The 22,416-nt window shown below is 46.5% G+C and overlaps 1 protein-coding gene across 1 annotated transcript in view; it reads right to left on the bottom strand.

Annotated features, from left to right (window-relative positions):
* Positions 1-22,416, bottom strand: part of ush1c (Usher syndrome 1C) — a 319,880-nt gene that overhangs the window by 175,934 nt on the left and 121,530 nt on the right. The window contains exons 11-12 of the mRNA XM_070898764.1: positions 17,993-18,049; positions 3,641-3,783 (exon numbers count right to left, since the gene is read on the bottom strand). Coding sequence (XP_070754865.1) covers positions 3,641-3,783; positions 17,993-18,049 — 200 coding nt within the window. The remainder of the gene's footprint in view (positions 1-3,640; positions 3,784-17,992; positions 18,050-22,416) is intronic.

Raw genomic sequence — 22,416 nt, 5'->3', positions numbered from 1 at the left:
AGAAAGCTGTTTGACGACAGACAGCCCTAATGGCTTTTGCTTTTCACAAAGCAGTTGGTAGCGATACGTCAATGCAGAGAGAAAAATGTACAACTTTTTCCAATGTCAAAAAATCTGACAATCACTGGACTACATTCGGCAGTTTTTCCTCACAAGTTTGAGTGAGTGCGCTGCGCATAGTATAAACGTCGCTTATGCCCTTTGATGAAAGCTTGGACACCAATGTATTTTCCACTCATATTTGAAGCATTATCATAAGATTGTCCGTGACAATTTTGTATGTCGATCCTGTTCTCATCCAGAAAGGCCAGTATTATTTCTGCTATTTCTTATTCAGTATGACCGATTATCGCAAGAACTTTAGAAACCTTTCCTCAGGACCAATCAGTAGAACATAGCGGATGACAAATGTCAGCTGATCTAAGTGTGTGACATCTGGTGTTGAATCAACAGATATTGAATAGAACTTCGCTGATTTCAATTCCTGGATAATCGTCTCAAGTTGCCACTCATCAGACGAATCAGTTCTTCACAAGTGGTGGAAGACAAGTATGAAGTATGCCTTTGTTGGCGAACCGCTTGATGTATTCAGCAAGAAATGCATCGTAGTTTGCGAGAACCTCCAACACACCCAGATAATTACCATTACTGGGAGACCCAACGATTTTGTCTCTGCCTTGCAATGAAAGACCTCGTTCACAGAGAAACGGTATCACACAGACAGCCCGCTGTAGGACCTTGCGCCAGTACTGCCTTTCATTTTCAAACTGGAAGACAATATGACCATCCACACAACCAGTGCCCGCTTGTCTACTGCACATTACGACTATGGCTTCTCTACTGGTGGCTGTTTTCATGAGATGAAATCCTCTCATCTCCATGCTTCCAGTCATTAAACCCATGAGTAAAGTAGCTACTTGTGCGTGCTGTGACCTTACAGTATACTCTACCGTTTGTAGATGAATAACAGAACCACGTTCGCTCCACACCTTCCCCTGACAGCGGGTGCACACGTGTGACGAAGCAGTTCGAGCAGTATCGGCGATATCCTTCCTTGGCATTAATCACGCCGGAGTTTTGGAAGCCTTTATCACAGTTTCGGCAGTCCTCACTACCTTTTGCAATCCAATGGCTTTGCATGTCTTCTGAGATGTTGTCGCCCCACAGCCCAATGTCACTCGTAAGTTGCGTCTCTTTCAGCTCAGTATGTGCCAGTTGGTTTTCATTTTATTTATCTTTTTGGACTTGGAGTTCCAACTCGGCCAACTCCGGGTCCGGTGCCACGAGTGGTTTCATTGTTGACGTTGACTGCACAGCGTCGTCTTGGCCTTCATCTTCATGATCCTGAGTCTTTAGTTGGAAAAAATGATCTAGTTTAAGCAGTTTAGCTACTTCTCGTCGCTTTTGCTCCTCGCGAAGCTGATGCTCTTTCCTTTCCCCGCCCCCGATTTGTGTGCAGAATGCATCTCCAGAGAAAGGGCATCTCGAGTCTGTTTACATCAAGTGGAGAATAACATGCGCCTGAGCTCTCGTGGCTTTACTCCGCTCTTGCTATGTTACTTTTGTCAATACTGTTTACCCTTACCCTTAATTTGATCCTGTATGGGCCCCACTCTAGGCTTGGGCCCTGGTCGACTGCCCCACCTTAATCCGTCCCTGGTCCTGTGTGTATTGTGCTAACAATAAAAAGTTTCTATATATTGAGTGGGGTAAAAATTAAAGCTGAGTAGCAGTATAACAGAAATCTCATTAGCATATTATTTTTGTAATTTAACTAAAATTTAATCTCTTAATAAAATATGGCTCCAATAATGGCTATTCTCTTGCCACTGGGAACTGGGTTTTGCAAATTAAATTTCAACCTACAGTTAGGCAGCAATGAAGCTGCTTCAAGAGGCAGCACTGTAATTAAAATGGAACAAAGTCCATTAAGTCAGCCTGGTCCTGAGTAATATGAGCTGCAATTTGTACTGTTAGTAGAGTGAAACAGAATAATGTCAAGCAAATGAAATCCATTAACTGTTTGATAAACTACACTAATATGAAGTCAGAACTGTGACACTTCAGCACTTAACTCTACACACACCTATTCACAAAAAGATATCACTTTAATTTTAACACATGAACAGATGGTGATTCGCAAAGCAAAAATAGAATTGATAATTTCAAGGTGAGAAACCACACCAATCAATCCCTGTCAGTCTGATTTGTTAAGAAATTCAGAACTGTAACATCAATAATAACCAAAAAGCAACATGCTGTGCTCCATATAATGAATTAACTAAACTGTGTACATCTTTAAGGGATTTAACATACTGCAGACATCTACCACCTCCTGTGTACGATAATTATAAAAAGAACTATGTCATAATAAATCTGCTAATCTTATAAAATACTACTTTTGTATCATTAAGAATTTTTCAGATTGTCTGCAGTTATTACACAGATTGCACAATTTTCAGTTGAGGTTATCAATCAATTATCATTGGTACTTAAAGGAATAATGCCCTAAAGATTTCATGTATTATTGATTTATTATAGGTTCACTCGTACTGCATTAGAAGGCCTCGATTGTAACCTAATCTGAGTTGGAGTTCGGTCTGACCCAGCCTGCCTGAACGTTTGGCCGCATACTAAACAGGCGATGATTTGATTGAATTGGTTACATTTTTTAATAAACAAAATTCTGAATGGATTCAACAGAAGGATTGTGGTTCAGTGGTAGCACTCTTGCCTCTGAGTCAGAAGGTTGTGGGTTCAACTCCCAATCTCGAGCACAAAATCTAGGCTGACACCTCAGTGCTGTACTGAGGTAGTGCTGTGCCGTTAGAGATGCCATCTTTCGGATGAGATGTTAAACTGAGGTCCCATCTGCCCTCTCAGACACCATAGAAAAGATCCCATGGCACTATTTTTTTTTAAAGAAGAGAATAGAGTTTTCTTGGTATTCTGGACAATATTTATCCCTCAACCAACACCACTAAAACAGATTATCTGGTTATTATCACATTGCTATTTGTTGCATCTTGCTGTGCACACATTGGCTGCTGCGTTTCCTGCATTACAACAGTGAATGCAATAAGTACTTCATTGACTGTAAAGTGATTTAGGACATCCTGAGGCCTTGAAAGGTGCTAAATAAATTGAATTTTTTTTCTTTATTTTCTTGATAACAGTACAAATAAATGAAGCTACTGTTCAATCCTTGCCAAACGTTTCTTGTAAAATAATACCGCACTGAATTTGATACGTTTTGCTGATAGCTCCATTAGCAAAGAATAGGGTTACCTAGTATAACAGCAAAAATTTTGTGTACTGAACTGTTTGCAAGTAAAAAAACGTAGAGGGCATCAGGAACTTTAAACAATCTGTCTTGGCTCAGAGGAGAGTAGGCCAAGAAGCTGCAGTTTCTCAATATTATTGGAAGTTGAACTGCTTGTATGACAGACCTCAAAAGGTGACCTACTATGAGATGAATGTTGCCATTTTCTTTCCTGGACATTTTCTATGAGTGCCCTCAGCATAGAAATACAACTGGAGTATGATGGTTGACTGTAGCCAGTTTGAAAAGAGCATTAAGTGAATATGATTTAATTACACCGTAGAAGGAAAAACAGTGGGTTGGAAGGGACAAACTTACAGCCTCTCTTTCTCCTGCTGCTCTTTCACAATCTTGTTGGTTTCCATCGCGATCTTTTTCTGATGCATCAATTCCTGACGCTCATGTTCACGTCGGTAATGTTCATTCATTCGTTCTTCTTCTGTCTGGAATAGCTCTTTTCCCTGAATAGACCAGTACAACATGAAGAAATAAGCCACAGACAACACATACATTCATTAGCTGCTGGAAGCCTAAGGACTTTCAGTTTTATAATGTAGCTGGCTGTGCATTTCTTGGTCTGTTCATAGAAACGTAGAAATTTACAGCGCAGGAGGAGGCCATTTCGGCCTATCGTGTTCGTGCCGGCCGACAAAGAGTCGCACGGCCCTCGGTCAGCAGCCCTGAAGGTTACATCTAAACCTACAAACAATGAACAATGGTGGAAAGGCAAAGAGCACCCAACCCAACCACAACTGCGACACCCCTTATACTGAAACATTCTACACTCCATCCCAACCGGAGCCATGTGATCTCCTGGGAGAGGCAAAAAAACAGATAAAAACCCAGGCCAATTTAGGGAGAAAAAAAATCTGGGAAAATTCCTCTCTGACCCATCCAGGCGATCGAAACTAGTCCAGGAGGTCACCCTGGCCATATTCTATTCCCTGCAGTACTTACCAGTATATCTGCTCCATCCAACAAAAGGTCATCCAGTCTAATCCCAATTACCAGCTCAAGGTCCGTAACCTCAACCATTTCTTAAAAGTGCTGAAGGTTTCTGCATCCTGTATCAGAAGTCTTCATGATTTTATAATTGTCATTACTTCTGATGTTAATGGAGCCGTCGGGAAATGGCTCCTCAATTTCTGAGGCTTCCTGCAGCCTTCTCTCTTTCCCGCCAGCCGTCTGGAACGGCTCCATTCCCTTCCCCCCCCCTCCCCCCGCTCCGCGTTCGGTCGGCTCCCTCCCCCCGCGTTCGGTTGGCTCGCTCCCTCCACCCCCCCCCCCCCCCGCGTTCGGTTGGCTCCCTTCGGTTGGCTCCCTCCCCCCCCCCCCCGCGTTCGGTAGGCTCCCTCCCTCCCGCGTTCGTCGGCTCCCTTCCATTCCCCCCCCCCACCCCCCGCGTTCGGTCGGCTCCCTCCTCCCCCACCCCCCAGGCCCGCGTTCGGCCGGCTCCCTCCTCCCCCCCGCTCGCGTTCGGTCGGCTGCCTCGTTTTGTGACGCTTGCTGCACCATTCTCCCTGGCTGAAGCACTTTCACACAGGTAGGAAGATGGTTTATTTAATCTTTTCTTTGCTTATAAATGTTTATTCAGGTTGAATTTATTTGTATAATATTTGTATAAGTATAAATAAGGATTTATTGTAGAATTTAATGAGTTTCCTTCCCCCCCCCCCTCGTTCTGGACGCCTAATTTGTAACCTGTGCCTGATATTTTAATGTGTAGAACAGGTTTTTTCAGTTCCATAAAAATCTTCACTTGCTCCATTCTACTTTAGTTTGGAGTACGTTTTCACTGTGGAAACTTTCAAATCAGGCGTCAGTGGCCGGACACGCCCCCTTTTGAAGAAAAAATTCTGTTCCAAACTAGAACTGTTCTACCTGACGAGAACTGCAGAAAAAAAAATGTGGAGAATTGCAAATTCTAAGATCGTCCGTTCTCCACCAGTTGCTCCTAAAAATCAGGCGCAAATCATGTGGCAACTTGGGCCCAATATGCTGTGGATACAAACCTGACTTGAGGAGAAGAGATAAGCTACACTTTATAACTGCTATCAATCCTTCCCTTCCTTCCCCTCCCCTACCCCCCACCCCTCGCCCAGCCACCCTACAAGTGCATTGTGAAAGGGCATGGCTCCATTTGGGGACCTTGGTTGATGCATAATAAAATGCATTAAATGGTGATGATTAGGCCCAATCCCATTGTGCTGGCCAATATACCCATAGTAAACTATGTCCCCAAGATTAAACAAAATAATAATATGAAATCTTATTGAGTCACCCCAATTAAAATATATTCAAGTAAGCAAAAAATTAACTAAAATGTATTGAACTGAAGCTAATCAATAAAATTATGACATAAAATAGAAAAAATATCAAATTAAATGGAAATCCTAGAAATGCAAAACTGGTTCGTCAGTCAGTATCGAAAAGAAGATGGCCCTGAAATTCCAGCCTCGCCGGGTCTGTACGGAATATGTCTGAACCCAGCGCGGCCTCGCAAAAGCTGTTTTTTTGGCGTGCAATGCGCATGCGCTGAAAACCGGCATTTCCGATCTGTCAATTTTGACAGATCCTCCGCATCCCCGGGAGAAGGACATCCGCACGGGCGAGATTGGACTGTTTGCCCATCTCTTGCCCAGCGAACGTCCTTCAAACCTTTACGCCTGGTAAAAACAGGTGCATAGCTTACTTTTACCAGCGTAAGAGTTTTAAAACATATAAAAATAACATTTAAATACACATTTTTATAGTTAAAAACCCTGTCCACTAAGATAAGTTTATTTTAAACCCTATTAAAACACTTTTTTTTTAAATCTCCAAAATATATTTTTTTCTAAAACATTTAATTAACTAGAAGGACATCTATAGCTTCTACACCTGAAAGACAGCAGCCTTCTCAGACCCATGAGGCAGCCACAGGTGCGTGCATGTTTTTTGCACCTTTCTTTATTCTGTCAACACCGCCTCCAGTGCGTCAGTGCGGCCTTCGACCGCCTGAGGAAAAGAGTGTTTGAAGACCAGGCCCTCAAATCTACCACCAATCTCATGGTCTACAGGGCTGTAGTAATACCCGCCCTCCTGTATGGATGATGTACAGAAGACACCTCAAGTCGCTGGAGGTACATCACCAATGATGTCACCGCAAGATCCTGCAAATCCCCTGGGAGGACAGGCGCACCAACATTAGTGTCCTCGCCCAGGCTAACATCCCCAGCATTGAAGCACTGACCACACTCTGTCAGCTTCGCTGGGCAGGCCACACAGAAACAAGGCTCCCTAAGCAATTGTTCTATGCGGAGCTCCTTCATGGCAAACAAGCCAAAGATGGGCAGCGGATACGTTACAAGGACACCCTCAAAACCTCCCTGGTGAAGTGCGACATCACCACTGACACCTGGGAGCCCCTGGCCGAAGACCGCCCGAGGTGGAGAAAGTGCATCCGGGAGGGCGTTGAGCTCTTCAAATCTCAACACCGCGAGCGTGAAGAGGTCAGGCGCAGGCAGCGGAAGGAGCGTGTGGAAAATCAGTCCCACACCCCCCCCTTCCCCCGACAAATGTCTGTCCCACCTGTGACGGTGTCTGTGGCTCTCGCATTGGACTGTTCAGCCACCAAAGGACTCAATTTAGGAGTGGAAGCAAGTCTTCCTCGATTCCGAGGGACTGCCTATGATGATGAATAAATCTTTATTTTGCATTCCCACAGCTGTGCAGGTGTATCATGGAAAGGACCATGGAAATGAAAAGATGAAGGGTGAAGTATCCATTAACTCATCGGGAACAAGCAGCAATGAGACTTCCCTTGCAGGGTTTGGATGGCGACCCGCATCCTGGTCCTCCTCCTGTGCCCCCGCTGCAGGTGGCACTGCTGGCTCGTCCTCCAATGGTTGTGCCCTCATGATTGGCAGGTTGTGAAGCATGCAGCAGAAGGCCACGAATAGGGAGACCCCGCTCAGGCAAGTACTGCAACACTCCACCAGAGTGATCCAGGCAACGGAACCTCTGTTTCAGGATTCCGATGCACTGCTCAAATAAGCACCCGGCGACTGAATGAGAGTCATTGTACACATGCTGCGCAGCAGTCCTGGGGTTGTGAAGCGGGGAGTCAGCAGCCAAGTGCACAGTGGGTAGCCCTTGTCAAAAAGCAGTCGGCCACAATTTTTGGATTAGACCAGAAAACACAGCGGGCACACCGGTCTGGCACAGGATGAAATCACCGTGGCTGCTGCCACGATACCGGGCATCAACTGCCATGATTTTGTGGTGGTGGTCACATACCAGCTGCACGTTGAGGGATTGGAATCCCTTACAGTTTCTAAACATCTCGGGATTGTTCTGTGGTGTCCTTAATGCGACGTGGTTGCAGTCTATGGCGCCCTGAACCCTGGGGAAACCCGCAATTCACACGGATCTGGCCTGCCTCTTCAACTGCTTCTCCCTGCTCATCGGGAAGGATATGTAGTCCATCTTTCTCATATAGAGAGCATCTGTCACTTGACGGATGGCGTGATGGGCGGAGAACTGAGAAATGTTCGAAATGTCTACAGTCGCGGATTGGAAAGAGCCAGTGGCATAGAAACTTAGTGCTACGGTCACTTTGGTTGCGACGCTCAGAACTGTCCTCAACCTTGTTTGAGGCTGGAGGTATGGCTGCAGGAGATTGCACAGCTCCCTGATGATGTCCTTCCAGAATCTAAGCCTGCGGAGACATTGGTCATCTGTGAGGTCGATGAAGGAAAACTGCTGCCTGTAAGACCCTTGCACGATAGGGCCTTCTTCCACCAACTCTATGTTCGGCTCCTCCTATGGCTGCTGCCTCATTGCCTTCTCCCTCATGCTCTTCATGTTCCTCGGCCTCTGCAGCCTGCTGCTGGCAAGCATCTGCCTCCTGACCATCCTGCCTGCTTTCTATCTCGCTCATTATCTGGTGCCGGGGGGGGGGGGGGGGGGAGTGGGGAGGGGCCGGGGGTGGGAGGGGGTGGGGAGCAGCGTACCCGACCCTCCTCCTCACGGCAGGTCCTTCCTGGGCCACCTCTCTGCATTGAAGTCCGTCACCATTTCCAGGCCCTTCTCTATATTGGGTATCAATGGCTGCTGCCTCCCTTGCCCGCTGCCTGTGGAACTGTTGCCGACGGGGCCGCCATCTCCTGCGGTGCCTCCCTGCCACGCGCAATGTACAGGAGGCGTTCCGCTGCCAGCACTGAGCCCATTGCCTCTGCAAGCTCAACCTCCACAATGAGGCCTCTGTGGAGTTCAGAGGCCCCAAGCCCACTAGCATTCAATGCCGCCACAAACAGGGCGAGTGACAAACCTTTGAGCACTCCGAAAAATGATCGGGCAAAAAAACGAAGGTGCACGCAACACGCCTTTAAAGTCCACTGGCGGTCTTGAGTCGGCACAGTGCACAAACAAATGTCGTGGGCCCCGACAGGTGGCTGGTTGACTTTTATCAGTGAATTTAGATTCCGGGGTGGAGAGGTGTGGTGCGCGATCTGATGACATCTTTTAACGATGCATCTGCAGGAGCGCGGTGGAAGTGGGGTGAGTGGGGCAGATGTCCACACCGCTGCAAACCCCCCCCCCCACCCCACCCCGCCGAGGATAATTTTGCAAGTGGCGGCTATTTGACTACAAATCGGCGGCCATACAACACCACCATGTGGCCGTCGCTTTCCGGCGGTAGCAGGCCTTATCAGGAGGCTGAATTTCAGTCCCAAGGAGTTTTAGGTATGCAGATACCCTCTTCATTGATTCCGGCAGTGGCGGCAGTGGCTACGGTCTCAGAAATACCCCTTCCCAGGATGGCCAGCCCTGTCTCCTCCATGGAGGCTACAATGTGCAAGTGCGCTTGTCCTCCTCTAGGTCTTTCTTGCTGCCTGCTGTTGTGCGTCATCTTCTCCTACAAGAAAAAGGGAAGTGTATCAGTGAGTATCCTGCAATATATTTGGGGGACGTGGATCTCATGGTTGAACAGCTGCCAGTGTGTGCGAGCTGTCGGTTGTGGGTGCAAGGCTTGCAATAGTGCTGTGTGTGTGAGGTTGAGGTAAACCATATGAACTGAAGGGTTTAGTACTGATTGATAGAGATTGTGTGCAGCTGGATGATGGGGGCGATATAAATTGAGTAGTGGACTAGGCTAGTGCTTCAGTAGTAGGATATGACATTTGAAGATTGAACTCACTCACCTTGACAACGTGTGTCAGATCGTTAACTTCTCCCTGCATTGCATCCATGTTCTTGGAGCTATACTCCTGGCATTGATCTCCGCTACTACTTCTTCCCACTGTCTCCTGAGCATATGTCTGGGAGTGGAGGGGGCAGCTGCCCCCTTTGCGGATACAGGAGGCCTCTCCACGTCTTGCACCAAGGCCTTCAGTGCATTATCGCAAAACCTCGGTGCACGCTCTCTCATATGCTCAGCCATTCTTCAATCTTTTGCAGCATAGATTCACTTTTCAAAAAACTCCCACCACTTCTTGCAGCCACAATGCACCTCCCCTTTAAGAGGTGCAGGCTGCTTCTCAGTGGCATTAGCAACCCGCGATATCAGGGCCCCTTACTGAGGTTTTCAACCAATGAGCAGCGTGGGTAGCGCTGGCTGCGTGCAGCAACCATGTAAAATAGCAGACAGCACCAATGTAATTAGCTGCCTGAAACACAATGAATGGGCACGGGTACCACGCACCCCATTCCAGTTTTCAGTGTGTATCCAATTTAACCCCCGATAGATCAGATTAGTGCAATGAATTTTTAACATTCATACGGCTAGGTCCCGAAGCATGATATATTAAATGAGCAATAACTAGCTGTCAAGGTACCAGGGTCACCAGCAGATTCAGCCCTGACATTAATTTGAGCCTAGGAGCCACATCCACATTTGACAGACGCCACTACAGCTTTGCAACTTGATTGCCGAGAGAGTGCATAGAGATAGGTTCTACTGCAATCCAGGCTTTGCAATTCACTCTTTTTTTGTGCTTAAAATGCTAATTATTTGTGATTTTTTTGACATGAAAAATTGTTTCACCTGAGGGATGATCAGGAACTCTCCATCAAGATCCCTTCCCAATCCGATTAATCCAGCAGAGCACATCTCTGATACCCACTGACAACTCCTGCCATTTTCATTTTGTTTACACCAATTAATCAATTTCTGGCCCTGTTTGCGGCTTAAAAATTAATCCACATCAACGATCAGTGTCCATCCCCTACTGCTCCCCTCTCACCTTAAATTTTTAATACATTGCTCCTTATCTTTTCCATAATATTTCAGTATTTTAGTATACTTTATTAGATTACTTAGTGTTATATATGCAGACTATGAATATTCTCTCTGTTTAGTCACTGTATAGTTGCATAAGATGGAGACTTGTTTACCTGATGTACTTTCAATAAGGTTTACACTGTGTATATACATGCTGGCACCACTAGAGGGTGCAACTGGTGGAGACTGGGGTTTCCTGCCCTGGTGGCAGGGGCTGTATAAAAGGGGAGCCACCATGCGGCTGCCTCACTCTGGAGTTACGAATAAAGGACAAAGGTCACTACGGTTTGAGTACAACACATTTCCTCGTGGAGTCACTCATCGGTACATTACAGACATAATAGTTAGCATTTTAATATTTTTCTGAATGAGATTGAAGCAGTCATAATTTGGGCCTGTTACTCTATTCCGTTACATTTCAATATTTTGTTAGTAGCCTAGAAATCCCGGTCGGCTGCTTCCCGCGGGCAATCGGCTAAAAAAAAGGGAAAAAAGATGCGCACTTACCGGAACCTTCTGCGCCCATGCGAGATCCCGGTCCTGAGGCCCCCACTGACTGCGCGTCGTAGCGCATGCACATCGGGACGTACAGAGGCCTGGAGCTGGAGTCACATGGCTATGGGCAGCCAATCGAGGTACAGTATTTTCTCATTCATAATAATGGGAACTCCGTAAGTTGGAGTTCCCATTATTATGATTGAGAAACCCCTCCCAAAACACTCTTAGAAAATAGAAAAAATACACCACATATTTAACATTCATTTAAATTAAATTAATTATGTCTTACAAAAAATATCTATTTTCCCGATTTAAAAAAAAGTTATTTTAATTATGGTTTAAAATAAACTTACCGTGGTAGGGAGGGTTTTTAAACAATAAAATGTCTTTTGTAAAATTTTATTTTATAATGTTTTTGTGTGTTTTAAAACTCTTACGCCTGTAACAGTAGGCTATGTGCCTGTTTTATCAGGCACAAGAGTTTTCAGGACATTTGCTGGGCAAGATATGGGTAAATACCGCAATCTTGCCCTTGCAAATGTCCTCGCTCCCGAGATGCGGAGGATCTTGACAGATAGGCAGAAATTTGACATATCGGAAAAGCCGGTTTTCAGCGCATACGCATTGTGTGCTGAAAACCGGCTTTTGCGATGCCTTCTCGGGTCCGTACACACTACATGCCAACCCAAGGAGGCTGGGATTTCTGGGCCAATAACTTTTTCAATAAAACTAGGTGAATCATTATTAATCAAATTTCCATTTATTATTTATTATAATGACACCTTTAATTATTTGTGTCACTTTAGAATGTTGGTTAGCAGTTCGAGATTGCGAGACAATGGGAGTGTGGTGGGGGAACTGGCTGTATGGTCGCGGTTTACAGCACACGACAGCAGCTTTGACATCTGCCGCAGACAGCAGTGATAACCTGTATCCTCTGACTCAAGGTGGGTATCTCCATGCGAGATCGAAAAGTAATGTGAAAAATCCATCAGCGCACGACTCCTGTCAATATATTCCACTGGCAGGAAGGTGCATTGACAGCGTGACCCATTTGCATACGCAGTTTCCATTATAAATCTGGATATAGGAATTTATAATAGAATATAAAAATCGTCATCATAGGCGGTCCCTCGAACGAGGATGACTTGCTTTCATACCGTCTTCTCCCTGTGGCTGAGGAGTTCCTCCCGGAATCACAGTGTGGATTTCGTCCCCGACGGGGCACAACAGACATGACTTTTGCAGCATAATCTTGGGATTGCTACCAGTGCCATATGCTAGTCAGAGTAGGAATCGCCGGATAGCGCAGATGAATACGTGGCTTGAGCAGTGGTGCAGCAGGGAGGGATTCAAATTCCTGGGGCATTGGAACTGGTTCTGGGGGAGGTGGGACCAGTACAAACCGGATGGTCTGCACCTGGGCAGGACCGGAACCAATGTCCTAGGGGGAGTGTTTGCTAGTGCTGTTGGGGAGGAGTTAAACTAATATGGCAGGGGGATGGGAACCAATGCAGGGAGACAGAAGGAAACAAAAAGGAGACAAAAGCAAAAGACAGAAAGGAGATGAGGAAAAGTGGAGGGCAAAGAAACCCAAGGCAAAGAACAAAAAGGGCCACTGTATAGCAAAATTGTAAAAGAACAAAGGGTGTTAAAAAAACAAGCCTGAAGGCTTTGTGTCTTGATGCAAGGAGTATCCGTAATAAGGTGGATGAATTAACTGTACAAATAGATGTTAACAAATATGATGTGATTGGGATTACAGAGACGTGGCTCCAGGATGATCAGGGCTGGGAACTCAACATCCAGTGGTATTCAACATTCAGGAAGGATAGAATAAAAGGAAAAGGAGGTGGGGTAACATTGCTGGTTAAGGAGGAGATTAATGCAATAGTTAGGAAGGACATTAGCTTGGATGATGTGGAATCTATATGAGTAGAGCTGCAGAACACCAAAGGGCAAAAAACGTTAGTGGGAGTTGTGTACAGACCTCCAAACAGTAGTAGTGATGTTGGGGAGAGCATCAAACAGGAAATTAGGGGTGCATGCAATAAGGGTGCAGCAGTTATAATGGGTGACTTTAATATGCACATAGATTGGGCTAACCAAACTGGAAGCAATACGGTGGAGGAGCATTTTACTGGAGTGCATAAGGGATGGTTTTCTAGACCAATATGTCGAGGAACAAACTCGGGGGGAGGCCATCTTAGACTGGGTGTTGTGTAATGAGAGAGGATTGTGCGAGGCCTCTTGGGGAAGAGTGACCATAATATGGTGGAATTCTGCATTAGGATGGAGAATGAAACAGTTAATTCAGAGACCATGGTCCAGAACTTAAAGAAGGGTAACTTTGAAGGTATGAGGCGTGAATTGGCTAGGATAGACTGGCGAATGATACTTAAGGGGTTGACTGTGGATGGGCAATGGCAGACATTTGGAGACCTCATGGATGAACTACAACAATTGTACATTCCTGTCTGGCGTAAAAATAAAAAAGGGAAGGTGGCTCAACCGTGGCTATCAAGGGAAATCAGGGATAGTATTAAAGCCAAGGAAGTGGCATACAAATTGGCCAGAAATAGCAGCGAACCCGGGGACTGGGAGAAATTTAGAACTCAGCAGAGGAGGACAAAGGGTTTGATTAGGGCAGGGAAAATGGAGTACGAGAAGAAGCTTGCAGGGAACATTAAGACGGATTGCAAACGTTTCTATAGATATGTAAAGAGAAAAAGGTTAGTAAAGACAAATGTAGGTCCCCTGCAGTCAGAATCAGGGGAAGTCATAACTGGGAACAAAGAAATGGCGGACCAATTGAACAAGTACTTTGGTTCAGTATTCACTAAGGAGGACACAAACAACCTTCCGGATATAAAAGGGGTCGGATGGTCTAGTAAGGAGGAGGAACTGAGGGAAATCCTTATTAGTCGGGAAATTGTGTTGGGGAAATTGATGGGATTGAAGGCCGATAAATCCCCAGGGCCTGATGGACTGCATCCCAGAGTACTTAAGGAGGTGGCCTTGGAAATAGCGGATGCATTGACAGTCATTTTCCAACATTCCATTGATTCTGGATCAGTTCCTATCGAGTGGAGGGTAGCCAATGTAACCCCACTTTTTAAAAAAGGAGGGAGAGAGAAAACAGGGAATTATAGACTGGTCAGCCTGACATCGGTGGTGGGTAAAGTGATGGAATCAATTATTAAGGATGTCATAGCAGCGCATTTGGAAAGAGGTGACATGATAGGTCCAAGTCAGCATGGATTTGTGAAAGGGAAATCATGCTTGACAAATCTTCTGGAATTTTTTGAGGATGTTTCCAGTAGAGTGGACAGGGGAGAACCAGTTGATGTGGTATATTTGGACTTTCAGAAGGCTTTCGACAAGGTCCCACACAAGAGATTAATGTGCAAAGTTAAAGCACATGGGATTGGGGGTAGTGTGCTGACATGGATTGAGAACTGGTTGTCAGACAGGAAGCAAAGAGTAGGAGTAAATGGGGGCTTTTCAGAATGGCAGGCAGTGACTAGTGGGGTACCGCAAGGTTCTGTGCTGGGGCCCCAGCTGTTTACACTGTACATTAATGATTTAGACGAGGGGATTAAATGTAGTATCTCCAAATTTGCGGATGACACTAAGTTGGGTGGCAGTGTGAGCTGCGAGGAGGATGCTATGAGGCTGCAGAGCGACTTGGATAGGTTAGGTGAGTGGGCAAATGCATGGCAGATGAAGTATAATGTGGATAAATGTGAGGTTATCCACTTTGGTGGTAAAAACAGAGAGACAGACTATTATCTGAATGGTGACAGATTAGGAAAAGGGGAGGTGCAACGAGACCTGGTGTCATGGTACATCAGTCATTGAAGGTTGGCATGCAGGTACAGCAGGCGGTTAAAAAAGCAAATGGCATGTTGGCCTTCATAGCGAGGAGATTTGAGTACAGGGGCAGGGAGGTGTTGCTACAGTTGTACAGGGCCTTGGTGAGGTCACACCTGGAGTATTGTGTACAGTTTTGGTCTCCTAACCTGAGGAAGGACATTCTTGCTATTGAGGGAGTGCAGCGAAAGTTCACCAGATTGATTCCCGGGATGGCGGGACTGACCTATCAAGAAAGACTGGATCAACTGGGCTTGTATTCACTGGAGTTCAGAAGGATGAGAGGGGACCTCATTGAAACGTTTAAAATTCTGATGGGTTTAGACAGGTTAGATGCAGGAAGAATGTTCCCAATGTTGGGGAAGTCCAGAACCAGGGGTCACAGTCTAAGGATAAGGGGTAAGCCATTTAGAACTGAGATGAGGAGAAACTTCTTCACCCAGAGATGGTGAACCTGTGGAATTCTCTACCACAGAAAGTTGTTGAGACCAATTCACTAAATATATTCAAAAAGGAGTTAGATGAAGTCCTTACTACTAGGGGGATCAAGGGGTATGGCGAGAAAGCAGGAATGGGGTACTGAAGTTGCATGTTCAGCCATGAACTCATTGAATGGCGGTGCAGGCTAGAAGGGTCCTAAATGGCTTACCCCTTATCCTTAGACTGTGACCTGTGGTTCTGGACTTCCCCAACATTGGGAACATTCTTCCTGCATCTAACCTGTCTAACCCCGTCAGAATTTTAAATGTTTCTATGAGGTCCCCTCTCATTCTTCTGAACTCCAGTGAATACAAGCCCAGTTGATCCAGTCTTTCTTGATAGGTCAGTCCCGCCATCCCGGGAATCAGTCTGGTGAACCTTCGCTGCACTCCCTCAATAGCAAGAATGTCCTTCCTCAGGTTAGGAGACCAAAACTGTACACAATACTCCAGGTGTGGCCTCACCAAGGCCCTGTACAACTGTAGTAACACATCCCTGCCCCTGTACTCAATGGTGATGATGGACCTTTCCTTCAATCATTGCAGTCTTTGTATAATGCTGTTCCCACACTGGTGTTAGGTAGGGAATTCAAGGATATGGAACTACTCATTGGATAAGTGAATTTTTAAAAAGAGGGGTACTCAGTCCTCTGACTTTGTAATCATCATCCTAGGCAGCCCCTGGGAATCGAGGAAGACTTGCTTCCACTCTAAAAATGAGTCCTTAGGTGGCTGAACAGTCCACTACGAGAACCACAGTTCCTGTCACAGGTGGGACAGACAGTCGTTGAGGGAAGAGGTGGGTGGGACTGGTTTGCCGCATGCTCCTTCCGCTTGGTTTCTGCATGCTCTCGGCGATGAGACTCGAGGTGCTCAGCGCCCTCCCGGATGCACTTCCTCCACTTAGGGCAGTCTTTGTCCAGGAACTCCCAGGTGTCAGTGGGGATGTTGCATTTTATCTGGGAGGCTTTGATGGTGTTTCTGTAACGTTTCCTCTGCTCACCTTTGGCTTATTTGCCGTAAAGGAGTTCCAAGTAGAGCACTTGCTTTGGGAGTCTCTTGTCCAGCATGCGCACAATGTGTCCTGCCTAGCGGAGCTGATCAAGTGTGGTCAGTGCTTCATTGCTGGGGATGTTGGCCTGGTCGAGGACACTACTGTTGGTGCGTCTGTCTTCCCAGGGGATTTTCAGGATCTTGCGGAGACATCGTTGGTGGTATCTCTCCAGCGACTTGAGATGTCTACTCTACATGGTTCATGTCTCTGAGCCATACAGGAGGGCGGATATTACTATAGCCATGCCATCATCATCATAGGCAGTCCCTCAGAATCAAGGAAGACTTGCTTCCACTCCTGAAGTGAGTTCTTTCGTGCCTGAACAGTCCAATACGAGAGGCACAGACTCGGTCACATGTGGGACAGACAGTCGATGAAGGAAGGAGTGGGTGGGACTGGTTTGTCGCAATCTCCTTCTGCCTGCGCTTGACCTCTGCACGCTCTCGGCATTGAGACTCGAAGTGCTTAACGCCCTCCCAGATGCACTTTCTCCACTTAGGGCGATCTTTGACCAGGGACCCCCAGGTGTCAGTGGTGATGTCGCACTTCATCAGGAAGGCTTTGAGGGTGTCCTTGTAACGTTTCCGATGCCCACCTTTGGCTCGTTTGCCGTGAAGGACTTCCGAGTAGAGCACTTGTTTTGGGAGTCTCGTGTCTGGCATGCGAACTATGTGGCCTGCCCAGCGAAGCTGATCGAGTGTGGTCAGTGCTTCAATGCTGGGGATGTTAGCCTGGACGAGGTCACTGATGTTGGTGTGCCTGTCCTCCCAGGGGATTTGCAGGATATTGCAGAGACATTGTTGGTGGTATTTCTCCAGCGACTTGACGTGTCTTCTGTACATCGTCCTTGCCTCTGAGCCACATAGGAGGGCAGGTATTACTACAGCCCTGCAGACCATGAGCTTGGTGGCAGATTTGAAACTTAGTCCCTGACTTCATCAATAAATCCCTTTCCCTCTCTCCCAATATTATAAAGGATATTGAGGATTTAGATAAGGGCTCATAAGATGGCACACAAAGAGTCTGATTTTTTTAAGGGCTGGAGGAGTGTCTTGTATCTTTCTGAGCCACTTTAACTATTAATCCTGCTTTGCAGACGTATCCTCAAAAGCACAGGGTGCAAGTAAGTGTTTATTCACGATGCTCATAGTGTGGGGCAGACTTGATGGACCAGCTGGTCTTTTTCTGCCTATTAATTTTGTATATTCGTGTGTTCGTACTTTTAAATCTGAAGGAAGTCGATTCCTGATGCAGCATTAATAAACACTGAGTTTTGCATCAATTCTTTAATTATTTTGCCCTTTTTTATCTCCAAAAATACTCTCTAGTGCAGCTCGTTACCACCAAGCATCTTCTCTCAAATAGGATATTCTCAGTAAATTAAGTAATACTGGGTGCAACTTTGAATGCAACAATTTATATTTTTTGACAAGTACAATACTTGCTTTCACACAATCCTCAATTAAACTTTTAAAACCACCAGTATTCTCAACAATACTTACTGCACCAGTGAGGACAATGATCGTTAGGCTCCTGCTGCTTTTCAGAACTCGGACAGCCTGTTGAAAATAAACACAGATTTACGAATCATTTTAAAACTAGCTACCTCTCTTTTTTGTCACAAGGCAAAAGGAGTGACTATAATTCAACCCACCCAGCGGAAATCGGGCAGGCGTGCAGGCAGGCAGTTAAAATCAGCTGGGTGATTTCCACGCCTGCACAGATCCCACCATTCTTCTGAGTAGGCATCAAAGACCACCGCTTGAAGTCAGTGAGGCCTTTCTTTAAATAGACACCTCAAGTCGTTGGAGAAATACCACCAACGATATCTCCACAAGATCCTACAAATCCCCTGGGAGGACAGACGCAGCAACATTAGCGTCCTCGACCAGGCCAACATCCCCAGCATTGAAGCACTGACCACACTCGATCAGCTCCGCTGGGCAGGCCACATTGTCCGCATGCCAGACTCGAGACTCCCAAAGCAAGCGCTCTACTCGGAAGTCCTTCATGGCAAACGAGCCAAAGGTGGGCAGAGGAAGCGTTACAAGGACACCCTCAAAGCCTCCCAGATAAAGTGCAACATCCCCACTGACACCTGGGACTCCCTGGCCAAAGACCGCCCTAAGTGGAGGAAGTGCATCCGGGAGGGCGCTGAGCACCTCGAGTCTCATCGCCGAGAGCATGCAGAAATCAAGCGCAGGTAGGGGAAAAAGCATGCGGCAAACCTGTCCCACCCACCCTTTCCCTCAACGACTATCTGTCCCACCTGTGACAGGGACTGTGGCTCCTGTATTGAACTGTTCAGTCACCTAAGGACTCAGTTTAAGAGTGGAAGCAAGTCTTCCTCGGTGCCTATGGTGATGATCTTTAAATATGCAGATCGGGGTTCAATGACATCAATGGGCTCTGACTGCAACTGTAACTGTGGCCTGAGGGGTGACGTCATTGTGGCTTTTCTGTCAGGTGAAGACAACAGAAAGAGGATCCAGGACTAGAAGAGACAATTTAAGACTTTTTTTTTGTCCATGGGGCCAGGAGGAAAGGTAAAAGCTCCCCTGCCCCGTACGCCCCCTTCCGCAAGATCTTTCCGAAACCCCCTCCCTCTACATTCCATATTGCTGGCAAGCCTTCCTTTGGTACAATCATCATCATTATCATAGGCAGTCCCTCGGAATCGAGGAAGACTTGCTTCCACTCTTAAAATGAGTCCTTTGGTGGCTGAACAGTCCAATATGAGAACCACAGTCCCTGTCACAGGACAGATAGTCGTTGAGGGAAAGGGTGGGTGGGACGGGTTTGCCGCATGCTCTTTCCACTGTCTGTGCTTGGTTGCTGCATGCTCTCGGCGATGAGACTCGATGAGCTCAGCGCCCTCCCGGATGTAATTCCTCCACTTGGGGTGATCTTTGGCCAGGGACTCCCAGGTGTCAGTGGGGATGTTGAACCTTATCAGGAAGGCTTTGCGGGTGTCCCTGTAACCTTTCCTCTGCCCACCTTGGGCTCGCTTGCCGTGAAGGAGTTCCGAGTAGAGTGCTTGCTTTGGGAGTCTCATGTCTGGCATGTGAACTATGTGGCCCGCCCAGCAGAGCTGATCAAGTGTGGTCAGTGCTCCAATGCTGGGGATGTTGGCCTGGTCGAGGACGCTAATGTTGGTGCAGCTGACCTCGCAGGGGATTTGCAGGATCTTGCGGAGACATCGTTGGTGGTATTTCTCCAGCGACCTGAGGTATCTACTGTACATGGTCCATGTCTCTGAGCCAGCCAGCAGCTTACTACCAGCTGAAATTCCCTTCTCACCCACTGACCAGCTTCCTATCCATTTTGGTTGGGGGGAGACAAGCTGACTGACAGCATGTAGATTAGAGGTGGCTGCCAGGCCACATGCTGCCGAGGTTGGGGGTGGGTTTGTTGCTCACCTTGGTCCCCGCTCGCTCACCTGAATCCTGCTCCAGGTTAAAATTGGGGCTAAAATGTTTGGTATTGCATTATGTCCTAAGAAAATACATTTCAAGGGATGCTCTGAATATTTATGTTAATTCTAATTAAACACAATTGATACACACATATAAAAACTCAGTTGTTGTTTACAATTCTCATGAGATGTTTGGTATTACCAGCTGGTAAGTGAATCTCACAAACTGTAGCTTTCAATTAAGCTTGAGAGCAACTTAGAACTGCAGATCTGAATTCTACTGGTGGCTTCACCTTGGTCTCAGATAGACACAGATTTGTAGGTCAATCGGCTCATCTTAGCCGACCCACTTAAGAACCCTGTACTCCCTGGGGCTGAAATTCAGCTCCCAAAAAAGGTCACTTACCGCCAGAAAGCGGTGGCCAGGCAGCGGAGTCGAGCGGCTGCCAACCTCCGGTCCAATAGCCGCCGCCAGAAAAATTCACCTCGGGGATTATTCTGGCGGTCCCCACTTCTGCCCCACTGCTGCCGACTGTCCTAAATGCGTCATCAAAAGGGCACAGCGCTGATCTCCCGCACCTCCATCGCACCTCCCGCGAAATTTAGCTCCGAAAATCTATAAGCCGCCGTGCGGTGCCCCCGACGACTTTTTCTGTCGGTGCACCTTACTTTCACTTTGTGAGCCACGGCAGCCCGGCAGCCCTTCAAGGTGGAGGGCGCACTGCCGCGACCGGCATTTTTTTTTTTTTTTTTTTGTCGGCCGACTGCCAGGTCGGATCGACAATTATGGCCCCGGGATCGGACATAATAAATGCCAAAGACTCTTCCCTTTAAGTGAAGGGGAGAGCATGGTGATGCACGCGCGCCGTGACGTCGTTTCCGCTCCGCTGCTGACTGACTGACAGTGGCGGCGACTCCGTCCTGCCTCCACCTCCGCCCCTCTAGAGTGCCCACTGGGCCCACTTCTGCCCCCATTGTGACCGACTCCCGGTCTGCCGGGAAAAAAACGACAAAGAGCTGAATTTACGTAAAGAGTCGACCTCATCCCACCCGGCGGAAGAAACACTTCCGGAGCGGAAGGTGTGACCCATTTCGGGCGAAGGTAAGGTTGGCACCCCCCATTTCGGGCGAAGGTAAGGTGGGGCACCCCCCTATATCATGGCATGCAACAGTTAATTAAATGGTTCAGAAATTTATTCCACATTTTGATCACTTTTTGTGTGAAGAAAAACTTTCTGTTATCAGTCCTAAATTTGTTGCTGACTCATTTTAACCAATGTCACCTTATCCTAATGCCATGGTTTATTTGGAGTAGTGTTCCAGATCTACCCTTTCTACACCACATACTATCTTATTATATATCTCTTATAAAATATTAGTTTTCAAACTTCATGTGCGAGAACTACTGCAAATATTAAAACACTACTTTAATGTCTTATAAATGCTGACACACACTTGGGGATCCCCTTTCGTAACTTCCAGTGGCAGGGTCAGGTATTCAAAGGAAACAGTGCTACCACTGCAGAAAATATGTTTTGTTAGTATGCAGCAACAGAATAATGTGCTCGTAAGTCCACAAGTACAGAAATATCCTGAACTACAATGACAGTCATTCAGAAATGTGATGAGCTTCGATACACCCTGGGAAAGCTTCATGGACCTCAGGTCCAAGAGAAACGAGCTAGAATATCTATGCTATAAAGTCACTGCTCAGTCACCTGCTTTTAAAGTTGAAAAGCACAAATATTTCCAATCTTTTTTCAAACCTCAGATCTCAGATGTGAGGAATAATTTTCATGGGTCTACTATACACCGCCTTTAGAGCTTGAATATGTTCCCTATGTTTCAGTCCTTTTTAAATAACCCATTATTTTATATAAAATAAAATATGTACTTAGACATAGAGCATTTGTTTTATACAAACCTCTTAGCAGATGCTCCACAGATGTTCAGTGTGCTCCTGATATGCTGAAATTTGATTTATTCACTGATGAGAGATTGCAGTAACTTCCCCACAACTGATGCTAAATGCTGAGGAGGAAACTACAGCAACATTGGTTTTACACCCCGCCCAATTTTACTCAATGGAGAGCAATACTGGGCGGGGTATAAAAACCGGCATTTCAACCAATCCCATGGATTTCCCACCCAGCGAGTTAGGTTGAAATTACTCAGTAGAAGAAGAGAATACAATACAAGCAGGAAACTACAGGGTCTGCAGTTTCTTCCTCCTGCCTTTCCTAAATAATGGAACGACATTTGCAATTTTCCAATCCAAAGCCAAACTTCCCAAATCTAGAGAGCTTTGGAAAATGGTGACCCACATATCTGCAGTTTCATCACAAATTTATTTTAACGCCCTGGGGTGGTAACCATCAGGCCCAGGAGATTTGTCCATAAGAACATAAGAATTAGGGACAGGAGTAGGCCATCTAGCCCCTTGAGCCTGCTCCGCCATTCAAAAAGATCATGGCTGATCTGGCCATGGACTCAGCTCCACTTACCCGCCCG

The sequence above is a fragment of the Pristiophorus japonicus genome, chromosome 14, assembly GCF_044704955.1.
Source record: "Pristiophorus japonicus isolate sPriJap1 chromosome 14, sPriJap1.hap1, whole genome shotgun sequence".
NCBI lineage: Eukaryota > Metazoa > Chordata > Chondrichthyes > Pristiophoridae > Pristiophorus > Pristiophorus japonicus.
Note: the sequence above shows the minus strand (reverse complement) of the source record. Positions and strands in the feature narration are given on the sequence as shown.